The sequence below is a fragment of the Lontra canadensis genome, unplaced genomic scaffold, assembly GCF_010015895.1.
Source record: "Lontra canadensis isolate GAN:19392208 unplaced genomic scaffold, GSC_riverotter_1.0 scaffold732, whole genome shotgun sequence".
Classification (NCBI taxonomy): domain Eukaryota; kingdom Metazoa; phylum Chordata; class Mammalia; order Carnivora; family Mustelidae; genus Lontra; species Lontra canadensis.
This window is the reverse complement of record NW_022631716.1, coordinates 1-13,379: the sequence shown is the minus strand read 5'-3', so window position 1 is coordinate 13,379 and position 13,379 is coordinate 1. Positions and strand designations below refer to the sequence as shown.

Sequence of the window (13,379 nt, the reverse complement as noted above, 5' to 3'; positions counted from 1 at the left end):
TCAGATATGGGTCCCTGCCACTTCCTCAATAAGGCCATGGGGCTTGAACATCAAAGCCAGAACTTAAGTTGTGATCTAATATTCCTAAGCCACTAAATTGTCAAGAACCACTTTTTAGTAACAAAGAATTTGTATGAATAATGGAGTTCTAAATGGGAGAGAGTCCCTACTATTTTCATCTTTCTCAGATGCTGTTGATTCTTCCTAAGAAACAGCTCTTTAGGAAATCAGATGGGGTGTGGAACCTGAAAAGAGGTGGGCTAAAGTTCCAGCCCTCCACTCATCTCACAATTGAGTAGTAAAATGATGGTTAGGACTTTTTTTTTTTTCCCAAATTCTATTTATGTATCAACGTAAAACTCAAACAAAAATATTAACAGGCCTTTTTGTCTTGTTATTCCTATCTCCTTTTAGTTTTCATACCTATATGTATTTTAATGTTTAAATTAAAAATAAAATCATTTAAGTTTTTTAATTTTAACATTTTTTCTACTTAAATGTTCTTAATTTAATTTTTTAATTTTTATTTAAATGCTTTTCTTTGAATTTTTAAATTTTTTATCCTTTTTGCTTAAATATTTAGCCCTTATTTAAATCTCTTAAATTGGACTTCCTTAAAGTTATTTATATATCCTAAAATTCTTTATTTTTCTTTTTACTTTTCCTTTTCAAAATTCTTAAAATTAAAAAAAATTAAACAAATTCTTTTTGTGTTGAATTGTTCTAAATTTTTTCCTTTAAAACTTTTCCGTAAACTTAAATTTGAATTTTTTTTCTTTTTTTTTTAAGATTTTATTTATTTGACAGACAGAGATCAGAAGCAGGCAGAGAGGCAGGCAGAGAGAGAGGGGGAAGCAGGCTCCCTGCTGAGCAGAGAGCCCGTTGCAGGGCTGGATCCCAGGATCCTGGGATCATGACCTGACCTGAAGGCAGAGGCTTTAACCCACTGAGCCACCCAGGTGCCCCTAAATTTGAATTTTTATTCCAGTCTATATTTTTGGAAATTTTATTTCTTAAACTATTCATGAATTTTTCTAACATCTCATTTTTCAATACAAGTATTTTATGGTCTAATTTAAAGAGTTATTTATGTTAACATTTTATTTAGACTTTTAAGAGCTCCCTTCCCCTTTTAAAACTTTCTTTCACTTTAACTTTTTTGTAAACTTTTATTTTTTATCTTTGTCCTTCTTTTATTCATTTTACCTTTTGTAAACTAAGAATTTCTAAAATTTCTTTTAAAGCCTTATTTTATTAACCATTCTGAAATTTTAAATTAAAAAACTTGCAAATTTTGAAACATTTCTTTTATTTAACTTAAATTCTTTCAACATTTAAAACATTTTTTAAAATAAAGTTTTTTTTTCCTTTCGAACTGTTTTAAGACTTTTTAAAAATCTCTTTACAATATTCTTTTTAAAAACTATTTGACTAATCAGCCACAGCTAGAACACAAATTGTGAAGCTTTTTGTTAATGTAGGACTACTCCCTGATTGCTCATGGTATTTTTGTAGAAACAAATGACATATAGCGCTGGCAGAACATCTCCATTCCCACTCTTCCCACCTAAAGCATTCTGTTCACTTAATTGTGCTTTATGTGACCATTTTCAACCTCTTCTCCCTCCTCCCATTTCTTAAGGCTGAATGGTCACTAGTTAGTATTTTCCCGCTTACAGACCCATAAGCCACCTATAAAATAAGTTTTTCATATCAAGTTGCTACTTGTCATATAGGTGCTGTTGCCATTGTCCATTCCAGGTAGGTTTGTGTGTCACTTCAGGAACCTGGCATATTTATTTCTTTCACTTTTTTTCTGGGAAATGGTCTTGCAAGACTAATCTTTCTCTAGACCCTGTTTGTGATAGAAGAGTAAATACCCTTCACTGTACAGTAAGTCCTCAATGGTAGCCTTGGTGATGATGGCATCATCACAGCTAAACCATTGGTCCTTTTGTTGTCGGATAAAGCTGGTGTAGTGTCCACTTTCCAAAGTTCCATGGTGATTAATCACTGCAAACAAGGAATACTTATTCTCGTTGGATGTACAGTCTGTTGGTGGCTGACCTTCTTTCATTCTGCTCTCCTTAGTGGAGGCCAAAAACGGAGTCATGTCCAGCTCCAAGGGAAAGGAGATAAAAGTATTAATCTTTCGCCTCTGTTTACCTACATGTTCAAATCTCTTGAGATGAAAACAGGCCACAATAGGTAATTTCTTTATTGTAAGTTGTTTGGTAGATTCCTGATAGCTTTGACAAGTACTGCATTTGATTTTGGAACTGCTTCCTAGGTACTCTGGCCTTGTAAACCACTGTAGGCAGTCTGTGAGTGAGGGGATTCCTGGTATGTGGTCATCCCTACTCACTGTGCTGTCAGCTCTCTCTGGACTCTGGGAACCGAATGTGGCACAAGAGCCGGGCAAGTCCAAACTGATATCCCAGCATGGGTCTATTGTGGTAGAGACACTATGGCAAGCTTGACATGTGACATCTGACTGCAAGCCACCTGTAAATATCTGGTCTATGATGCAGTTACAACAGTTGGGGTTATTGGCCTCCTGCACAACGCTGTCATCTTTGCTGTGTCTATGCAGCACATCTAATATTGCAATGAGGAACTCATGGGCATCCTGCTGCCTGTACCCTGCTAAGTGTTCTGCATGAATCCATATTAGATGCAATAACTTATAGGGAATGTGAGGAGTTCGGCTCCCAGAGTACATAGCATGAAAAAGAGAAGACATTTCACAGACAAGACACAAACTGGGGCTTGTCATTATACATTTATGCTTGTCAGAGAGAAAGAAATCTTTCAATAGAGGAATATGGGTAAGTGCCTGGACAATACAATTCATAAAGCATGTGTTCCCTAGATTGATTAGACCCCTTAGGCCTATGGTATAGACTGACTTTTTTCTCCTCTTTTTCTTGGGTTTCACCAATTTTGGCTCCTGCTCCTTTGACTCACAGTTTGAATGCTTCTCTTCAACACCTGATGTCATACACTGTTGTTGAGAAACATCTGTTGAGGTGGGAGTTAGTAATTTCTCATTTTTCTCTTTTGTTTCTTTGGCAATTCGTTCCATATCTTTGTCATATACATAATCCTTACACATAAAGCAATATATAACCCCATGGTAGAGGTCTACAGCTAAATTGTGCTGTTTTGTTTCTGCATGTTTGTGAATATGTTTCTCAGTAAAGCAGCCAAAAAAGACACAGGAAAGACAGGAGTGTAGTCTGTTCATATGGGTACTACATACATGACAGATACACGACTTTGCCTTACGTTTTCTAGCTTCTGGGGTCCCACTCCATATGAAACGCTGATAAATCAACCTCAGGTTCTTCCGCCAATTCTTAGCCACTTTAAAGCTCTCCACATGAGAGCAGCCTGTAGGACCCTGACCAAACTCCACCTCCAGCAACCAGTCCCCTAAACCACCTGGATCCCCAGAGCCACCTAGGTCACTAAAACAGCCTTGTAGCCTCTGGGGCCTAGACCCCTGCTTGGATCTACGCCGCGGTCTGCGCCAGGGCTGGGGTCGGGTCAGAGGCGGAGGGGGAGGATGGGATGGAGGCTGGGGTGGGGCCGAGAGCCCAGGCGGGCCTCGGGAGCCGGCCCGGGGTTGGGGCCGAGGACGGGGCTTACGGCGCGGGCAGAGGGGCGAGGAGCTGCTGTAACAGCGAGGGGGAGTTGAAGGGAACACGTTCTTATCGCCGCCGCTGTCACTCCACGTCAGGTTCTCAGGAGGAGGCTTATGCTCTTGCAACGGCTCCAGCTTCATCTCCTCAGCTCCCTGGCCTGAACACGCTTTTGCCGCCCCCACCGCCTCCTTCTCCATTTCCCCCGCCTTTTCAGCCGCCTCCTCGGGAGAGGCTCCTCCCCCACCTCCCGAGCTCCAGCGGACCAAAGAGCCGGAGGGCAAGTCCCGAACTTGGGCCATCAGCTCACCGCCCGGCCTGAGAAGAAGGGCGTCTGGAATGGAGCTGCGACTGTAGATGGAATGAGACAGGGATTTCTGTGAATGATCTGGCCACCGTCATGGCCGCGGTGCGCCATTAGCGCCCCTGGGCCCCCTCCCACCTTGAACTCAGCAAGAGGCCGCTGCGAGCCCCACCCCCTCCACTCTGGAGCTCTCAGAGCTGCTGTGGAGACCTAGGCGGTTACCTGGTTTAAAGGCGATCCGATCGTGCCAGGAGTGGGGCTGGGGAATAGGAGGCTGACAGAGGGAGGAAAACGGGGGAGGAGGATGGTACGGCCTGAGCTTTAGGGTGAAAATGTAATCTTTAAAAAGGCGCCACCCTCTGACGGCCTTTTCTGCGCCCTGCGCAGCCTCGCCTTAGTACAGCTTCCTCTGACGTTCTTCCTTTACATTCTTAAAAAACAAAAACCCAAAACCAAACCAAATCAAACAAAACAAACAAAAACCCAACAACAAAAAAATACAAAAACAAAAAACAAACCAAAACCAAACAAACAAAAAACTGAGGCCAACATTTTACCTTAAAAATGGCTAAAAGGGGAACATCTATGCAAAATGGGCTCAGGGAAAGAAACTGTCCTCTTACTCCCACCTTACCTATGCTGCTGGGGCAGGGTGTGTTCTCCCCTTGCCCCTACCTTCAAGCTCACTTTTGGTTAGCCAAGCTCTCGCGCCCTCTCACGCTCTTTTCGCGCTTGTGTTCCTCCTCACACTTCGCTTCTTGTTTCAGTACCTTCATTCCCTATTCCTCGGAGAATTCGGACTCCTCATGCCCTCCACGCGTTCACCGCCCCTGTCTTCAGTATGCGACCCCCAAAGTCCCTGCCCTTTCTTTCCCGTCTCAGTTCCTGCAACGGCCCTGGCCCCGCTGTTTGCTTAAAGGTCTAGGTTACCTTGGCCCACAGGCGCGTGATACAGAACGTCAGCAGCTGCTGCAGTACAGGCGCTCCTCAGCCAACGTTCTCTCCTGACCTCTGAAGACTGTTCACAAGGGGGCCGCCCCTTGGCCCCTCCCCTCTCGACGTGTGGCCCCCAGCCCCGGACTGCTCTCCTGCAGTGATGAATGTTACCGCTGTCCTGCTTGGTCAGACCTCTTCTTGAAACAGGTTCTACTGGAGGTAACCACAGCGACAGATTCTAGGGAAAGCCCCTGAAATGGAGGTTCTGGTCTCACCTGGCTGCTGGCCAGCACTTCGCAGAAAAAAGATTCATTGGAATGCGGGTTGGGTGGTTGCAAGGATGGCAACTCTCTGGCACAAATCCCTCAGGGACCCGTCAAAATCTGATCTCTGGGAGTTAAGTGGAGAGAGGAATATTATTCTGGAATGTGGTGACAGGAAGCATTAGTAGAAGCTTCAGATTCAGATAGGAGAGTCCAAGCACTCATTAGCTGTGTGAGCTCAGATAAAACATCTAACCTCCCTGAGCCTTGGTTGTGTCCTCTATTAAACAAAAGTAGGAATAATAATCCTAACCTATTACGAACACTAAATCATAATATATGTAAAGGATCTTTGTGGCACCTGTTTCTTTCATATCTGTTTCTCGGTTCTTAAAATCTGCCTGTAGCACAATGCATGGTACTTAGAGTAGAGAAAAAGACAACACTTCTGTCTTTCCAAATTCTCTCAGAGTTATTGCTCAGTTCACCAGACTGTCCCTCCTAAACATTTCATGTATAGGAACACCCACTCAACAAGTGTACATGGATCCCATAACTGTCTTACTGTGCCAGGTTTTGCTATGAGAAATACAGAATAAAATGCTTTGTGTCTTCTGTGAGTTCATAGCCCAGGAGATTTTTCCTTCTCTTTAACAGACACAGCATCTAAGGCCACAACACCCATGAATGCTGCTATCTGCAGGACTTCTTGCGCTTCCTGTCCAATCCCAAGGATATTCCTGCTCATCAGTGAATATGTTTAATGCTACATTTAATCTCACTGGAACAGTCATTCACCTCCTTTCTAAACCTCGGGATTAGGATTCAGTTCTCTCAGGCTCAGGGGTGGTATCATAGGTGCCTCCCCAAAATGAATGTCAGCAATTTTAGGACATCAAAGAGATTAAATACTCTATATGAATTTTCAGAGTCAGTAGAGAGTATCATGATCTTGGAGAGAAAAACCACAACTGTCCTGTAGCCCAGAGTAACTATATGTTGTGAGGTTCAAATAAGAGTTAGTCTTCAGATAAATATGTTTGCAGGCACATTTGCCTGGGAGACAAGACAGCAATGCTCTTATACTTCCCCACCATTATTAGTTGTGTTTGTAAACTTAAGCAAGCTATGTGTCATTTTTACAATTCAGTTTCCCTAAGTAAGAAAAGGGTTGGTTAGACCTGTTAGCTGTTCTTACCATGAATGTAGCAGAAATCCTAATGAGGTTTCTGATTCACAGATACTTGACTCCCAAGTCAGCTAATGACCACGTGGCTGACTGGATATGCCACTGCTATTCTCATGGCTTTAACTGCCGTAACTTCACACAGAGAGGGGAGGCTTACTGTTTTCATTGTAGAACTTTCAGTTTCTCTGGATGCAACTAAGTTTTCATTAGAGGAACCTCAGAGTTGGGATGACCTATTTACACCAATGTGACTTTTGGCAGATTAGTTTGTCTTCCTTTGGAGTTTATAAAAGACTTTTAGTAAACAATAATAATAGCAAGGATAGCAGGGTTTTCCAACACTATGGAACTTGATTTTGTGTAATATTAGAGATTTTGACATGGGATTTAGACAGATTGCACCTGAGTATGCAAGAGCACACATCAAGGAGGCAGTAGATAAAAGAAGCAGAAATAAAGTCACCACTGAATACCCAGGAGGAGTTTGAGGGAAGGCAGGGTCAGAGAGAGGGAATGGCATGCCATCTTGCTGGTAAGTGGTTGAGTGGCACAGGGGAAGGTGAAGGCCTCTGGTGGCTTGAAGGGTAGTCCCTCCTACCTCCCTCACTTCCCTCCATCTGAATTACCTTTTGTCTTGTGTGTCCTCCTTTGGCAGAAATCTGGAGTGGGGTAAAGAGAGAGCTTAGTGACCCTGTAAATCCCAGCAGTAGCCGCCCTTTCCTGAAAAACAGCCAGTCATTGCCCCCCACAAACTAGCCTGGTCTACTCAGACCAAGCCTTGTTATTCTAATCCACTTCTTGACAAGAAAGTCCTGAGGGTTACAACAGGGAAGGGGACAGATCATCCGGATTCCATGAAGTAACCCCAGAGGTTCAGCCCCAATTCCATCCCCAGAATTAACATTGGTCTGGACCGATCTCCAAGGATCTGGTCTCCCTCCTGATTTTGCCCTATTTTGTACCTAGCTCAAGTGTTCCCTCTTCCAGGAGGCTTTCTCTGATCCCCCACATCTGGATGGTGTCCCTCAGAATACAGCAGCACTGCACAGACAGGGCCCTGCTGGGCCCAGCCTCTGTATGTGTGTGTGTATGTATGTATTGAGAGAGAGCATGAGAGAGCATGGAGGGGAGAGGAATGGAGGGCGAGAGGAAGAGGAAGAGGGAGAGAGAATCTTAAGTAGGCTCCACACTGGTCTTGGAACCCAATGTCGGTCTCAGAGCCCAGTGCTGGATCTCATGACCCTGAGATCATGACCTGAGCTGAAATCAAGAGTTGGATGCCTAACCAACTCAGCCACCCAGACGCCCCAGGACCCAGTCTCTCTCTCTGTCTCTCTCTTTCTTTTTTAGAAGATTTTATTTACTTATGAGAGAGAGAGAGAGAGACAGGAGAGGGTCAGAGGGAAAAGGTGACTCCCCAGTGTGGACTCGATCCTGTGACTCTGGGATCATGACCTGAGCTGAAGGCAGGCACTTAACTGACTGAGCCACCCAGGTGCCCAGACCCAGCCTCTCTTAAGGAGCGTCCTTTTTGTTCCCTAAGTTTGGACCCTGCCCTGGCCCCTCACCCTCTCCTAACCCTGCCCCTTTGTTATAAAGAGATCACCTAAAGAGAAAGTGGGTGTCCTGTGGAAGTGTAGCTAGAAAACATGTTCAAATCTCAATCACTTACAAGTACCTAGAGGGAAACCTCTTTGGAACTATTGACTAATTTATGAAGGAATTTTTTCCCCCTAGGTAAAAGCATTTTGCTCAGCCATGGCTAACAAAAGACTTGATTACTTCTGGGTTAACAGATGTAGGTGGAAATGCTGACTGCTAGCTGTGTAACTACAGTGAGACCCAATAGTTTGTTTTCTGACAGTTAACCAGCTAATGCTGGTGCTGAATGTTGATGCTGGTGGTATAGGGATCAGATTTTGAGAACCTCTGTTTTGGGTTAATGTATAAAGAATCACAGGTCAAAGCCATCTGGCCTTAGTAGAAGGAACATAACTATCATAATTTCAAAATAGTGATGAGCATAAAGGATACTTCAAGAAATGTGAAACAAATGTAATGTGATATGAAAATCTTTATTGGTGACATTGTCACATGTACTAATCATATTATTGTGGTTTCTTGCCTAGGTTAATAAAGGACATGTTCAAATTAAGTTCAAGGTAAGTGAAAATAAAGGCATAGGTCTTTTCCCTGTTCATATGTACAGACATCTCTGAATTCCATATCCTGACTGCTCTTGCTTCATAATGCCCTGAGTACTTTGTTTGTTTAGTGGGCACATTTGTTACAAACAAGTTATTAAGTGCATATTATGTGCTCTTCTCTCTACACCCATTAGAATGTATCCTCTCTCTTGTGGTGCAAAGTAGATATTGTTATCTATACTTTACAGATAGGAAAACTGAGGGATTATTTCACATTCACCCAAGATCACACAGAAGAGAATGGGGACTCTAGCCTTGGAGCCTCCAGAAATTTTGAAACAGGGCTATATTCTCTCTCCTTATCATTTATTTGCTTCAGCTCTTTGTGTTTTTTTTTTTAGTTTTTATTTAAATTCCAGTTAGTTAACATACAGTGTAATATTGGTTTTAGGTGTACAATTTAGTGCTTTAACACTTAAATTAAACTCCCAGTGCTCATCACAAAAAGTGCACTCCTTAATCCCCATGACCCATTTAACCCATCCCCCACACTCTTCCCCTCTAATAACCATCAGTTTGTTCTCTATAATTAAGAGTCTGTTTCTTGGTTTGCTGCTCTCTTTTTTTCCCCTATGATCACTCATTTTGTTTCTTACATTCTACATATGAGTGAAATCTTGTGGTATTTCTCTTTGGATGGTAGAGTATAATTGGAGAATGTGACTCAGTTCACTGTCTTTCCACACAATTTTTAGTAAGTTATTGAGTATCTGTTTGAGGGAGTAAAGAAACCACATTCACTGAAGAAGCCAACAGACTGCATGCTCCAGTAGGGTAGTGACAAAGATGCTAGAGCTATAACTGGAGGTCTGACTGTGAAAAGACTCTTAAACAGGGGCTTGTCTAGGGGCTCAGCACAAGGGAATGAATGTGGGGTTGATATTCAGATATTACACAGATTAGGTGTCATACAAAACCCTGCTAAATGGGCATCCTATTGCAGTGATGTCTGAGAAACATTCATGGAGCTTATTGACTGCAGATTTGACCTGTCTCCTGGTAGCCAGTGCAGTTGTGCTTTCTGTTTTCTATGAAGTACTCACTGCTTTAGAACAAGTCACTATTCCCCCATTATCCTTAAATTACATAATTGGTACTAGCACTTTGTACATTAGCTTTTATATTGATTATTTTTTCTTCTAACTTCTTAGTTCCTTTTGAAACAAATCAAAAACATACAGATCAAGAGACTACCAATTTTGGATAATATTCCAAGGTTGATGTTAAATAGAAGAATCGTGAGTCTTCTGAATATCTGGGATAATAAAAGAGATATAAAGATGAACTGCTAAAAAAATGAACTGCTACCTGGCAATTCTCATAGCATTATAAAAAAAGATAAGGTAGTCTATATCATCTTTGAACAGTGCAAGGTACATTACAACAATATAAGTACATTAAAATCCACAAATTATATAATTTTAAGAAGGAATGGTCTATTTTATGTTTTTAAATTGGTATTTTGAATGGATAATATGCACTAGGAAGAAAAATAAAAAATACAAAACTGTATATAATGAATATTTCCCTCCTTCTCCTGACCCCAGTCTTAACCTTCATCCTGTCAGAGGCAACCACTATTCCTAGATTCATGCATATCCTTAGAGAAATATTCTGTGGAAATACAAACCTAAATGGGTACGGTCTAGTTCTTTTTTAACACAAATGACATCAATAACATAAATATTTTACCTTCCAGTGTTCCTCAAACTAACAATATATCCTAGAAAACATTCCAAATAAGAACAAAGTGAATTACAAACTTGCAGTTGTATAGGATGTATAAGTCTTTTTTTTAATTTTTAATTTTTAATTTTTTATAAACATATATTTTTTATCCCCAGGGGTACAGGTCTGTGAATTGCCAAGTTTACGCACTTCACAGCACTCACCATAGCACATACCCTCCCCAATGTCCATAACCCCACCCCCCAACCCCCCTCCCCCCAGCAACCCTCAGTTTGTTTTGTGAGATTAAGAGTCACTTATGGTTTGTCTCCCTCCCAATCCCATCTTGTTTCATTAAATCTTCTCCTACCCCCTTAACCCCCTATGTTGCATCTCCACTCCCTCATATTAGGGAGATCATATGGTAGTTGTCTTTCTCCGATTGACTTATTTCGCTAAGCATGATACCCTCTAGTTCCATCCACGTCGTCGCAAATGGCAAGATTTCATTTATTTTGATGACTGCATAGTATTCCACTGTGTATACATACCACATCTTCTTTATAAATTCATCTGTTGATGGACATCTAGGTTCTTTCCATAGTTTGGCTATTGTAGACATTGCTGCTATAAACATTCGGGTGCACGTGCCCCTTCGGATCACTATGTTTGTATCTTTAGGGTAAATACCTAGTAGTGCAATTGCTGGGTCATAGGGTAGCTCTATTTTCAACATTTTGAGGAACCTCCATGCTGTTTTCCAGAGTGGTTACACCAGCTTGCATTCCCACCAATAGTATAGGAGGGTTCCCCTTTCTCCGCATCCTCGCCAGCACCTGTCATTTCCTGACTTGTTAATTTTAGCCATTCTGACTGGTATGAGGTGATATCTCATTGTGGTTTTGATTTGTATTTCCCTGATGCCGAGTGATATGGAGCACTTTTTCATGTGTCTCTTGGCCATCTGGATGTCTTCTTTGCAGAAATGTCTGTTCATGTCTTCTGCCCATTTCTTGATTGGATTATTTGTTCTTTGGGTGTTGAGTTTGCTAAGTTCTTTATAGATTTTGGACACTAGCCCTTTATCTGATATGTCGTTTGCAAATATCTTCTCCCATTCTGTCAGTTGGCTTTTGGTTTTGTTAACTGTTTCCTTTGCTGTGCAAAAGCTTTTGATCTTGATGAAATCCCAATAGTTCATTTTTGCCCTTGCTTCCCTTGCCTTTGGCGATGTTCCTAGGAAGATGTTGCTGCAGCTGAGGTCGAAGAGGTTGCTGCCTGTGTTCTCCTCAAGGATTTGGATGGATTCCTTTCTCACATTGAGGTCCTTCATCCATTTTGAGTCTATTTTCGTGTGTGGTGTAAGGAAATGATCCAATTTCATTTTTCTGCATGTGGCTGTCCAATTTTCCCAACACCATTTATTGAAGAGGCTGTCTTTTTTCCATTGGACATTCTTTCCTGCTTTGTTGAAGATTAGTTGACCATAGAGTTGAGGGTCTATTTCTGGGTTCTCTATTCTGTTCCATTGATCTATGTGTCTGTTTTTGTGCCAGTACCATGCTGTCTTGATGATGACAGCTTTGTAATAGAGCTTAAAGTCCGGAATTGTGATGCCACCAACCTTGGCTTTCTTTTTCAATATTCCTTTGGCTATTCAAGGTCTTTTCTGGTTCCATATAAATTTTAGGATTATTTGTTCCATTTCTTTGAAAAAAATGGATGGTACTTTGATAGGAATTGCATTAAATGTGTAGATTGCTTTACATAGCATAGACATTTTCACAATATTTATTCTTCCAATCCAGGAGCATGGAACATTTTTCCATTTCTTTGTGTCTTCCTCAATTTCTTTCATGAGTACATTATAGTTTTCTGTGTATAGATTTTTAGCCTCTTTGGTTAGGTTTATTCCTAGGTATCTTATAGTTTTGGGTGCAATTGTAAATGGGATAGACTCCTTAATTTCTCTTTCTTCTGTCTTGTTGTTGGTGTAGAGAAATGCAACTGATTTCTGTGCATTGATTTTATATCCTGACACTTTACTGAATTCCTGTACAAGTTCTAGCAGTTTTTGGAGTGGAGTCTTTAGGGTTTTCCACATATAGTATCATATCATCTGCAAAGAGTGATAGTTTGACTTCTTCTTTGCCAATTTGGATGCCTTTAATTTCCTTTTGTTGTCTGATTGCTGAGGCTAGGACTTCTAGTACTCTGTTGAATAGCAGTGGTGATAATGGACATCCCTGCCGTGTTCCTGACCTTAGCGGAACAGCTTTCAGTTTTTCTCCATTGAGAATGATATTTGCAGTGGGTTTTTCATAGATGGCTTTGATACTATTGAGGTATGTGCCCTCTATCCCTACACTTGGAAGAGTTTTGATCAGGAAGGGATGCTGTACTTTGTCAAATGCTTTTTCAGCATCTATGGAGAGTATCATATGGTTCTTGTTCTTTCTTTTATTAATGTGTTGTATCACATTGATTGATTTGCGGATGTTGAACCAACCTTGCAGCCTTGGAATAAATCCCACTTGGTCGTGGTGAATAATCCTTTTAATGTACTGTTGAATCCTATTGGCTAGTATTTTGGTGAGAATTTTTGCATCTGTGTTCATCAAGGATATTGGTCTGTAGTTCTCTTTTTTGATGGGATCCTTGTCTGGTTTGGGGATCAAGGTGACGCTGGCCCCATAAAATGAGTTTGGAAGTTTTCCTTCCATTTCTATTTTTTGGAACAGTTTCAGGAGAATAGGAATTAGTTCTTCTTTAAATGTTTGGTAGAATTCCCCCAGGAAGCCGTCTGGCCCTGGGCTTTTGTTTGTTTGGAGGTTTTTGATGACTGCTTCAATCTCTTTACTGGTTATGGGTCTGTTCAGGCTATTTCTTCCTGGTTCAGTTGTGGTAGTTTATATGTCTCTAGGAATGCATCCATTTCTTCCAGATTGTCAAATTTGTTGGCGTAGAGTTGCTCATAGTATGTTCTTATAATTGTCTCTATTTCTTTGGTATTCATTGTGATCTCTCCTCTTTCATTCATGATTTTATTTATTTGGGTCCTTTCTCTTTTCTTTTTGATAAGTCTGGCCAGGGGTTTATCAATCTTATTAATTCTTTCAAAGAACCAGCTCCTAGTTTCGTTGATTTGTTCTATTGTTTTTTTTTTTT

General features: G+C 41.2%; 1 protein-coding gene across 3 annotated transcripts; it reads right to left on the bottom strand.

Moving 5' to 3' along the window:
* Positions 1-1,385: 1,385 nt before the first annotated feature.
* Positions 1,386-4,960, bottom strand: USP51 (ubiquitin specific peptidase 51). Of its 3 annotated transcripts, none has more exons than XM_032850721.1 (2): positions 4,879-4,960; positions 1,386-3,995 (listed from the first exon to the last, which is right to left on the bottom strand). In XM_032850721.1, exon 2 carries the CDS (start codon positions 3,944-3,946, stop codon positions 1,838-1,840), a length of 2,109 nt encoding a protein of 702 aa, XP_032706612.1. In that variant the 5' UTR covers positions 3,947-3,995; positions 4,879-4,960; the 3' UTR covers positions 1,386-1,837. The 3 variants fall into 3 exon arrangements, with proteins under 3 accessions (XP_032706612.1, XP_032706611.1, XP_032706610.1); XM_032850720.1 differs by lacking the exon at positions 4,879-4,960 and adding an exon at positions 4,624-4,870; XM_032850719.1 differs by lacking the exon at positions 4,879-4,960 and adding an exon at positions 4,171-4,299.
* Positions 4,961-13,379: the final 8,419 nt, after the last annotated feature.

What these genes read in the sequence shown, in the direction of transcription:
- USP51 (XM_032850721.1), bottom strand. Translation starts at nt 3,946, where the DNA reads ATGGCCCAAGTTCGGGACTTGCCCTCCGGCTCTTTGGTCCGCTGGAGC.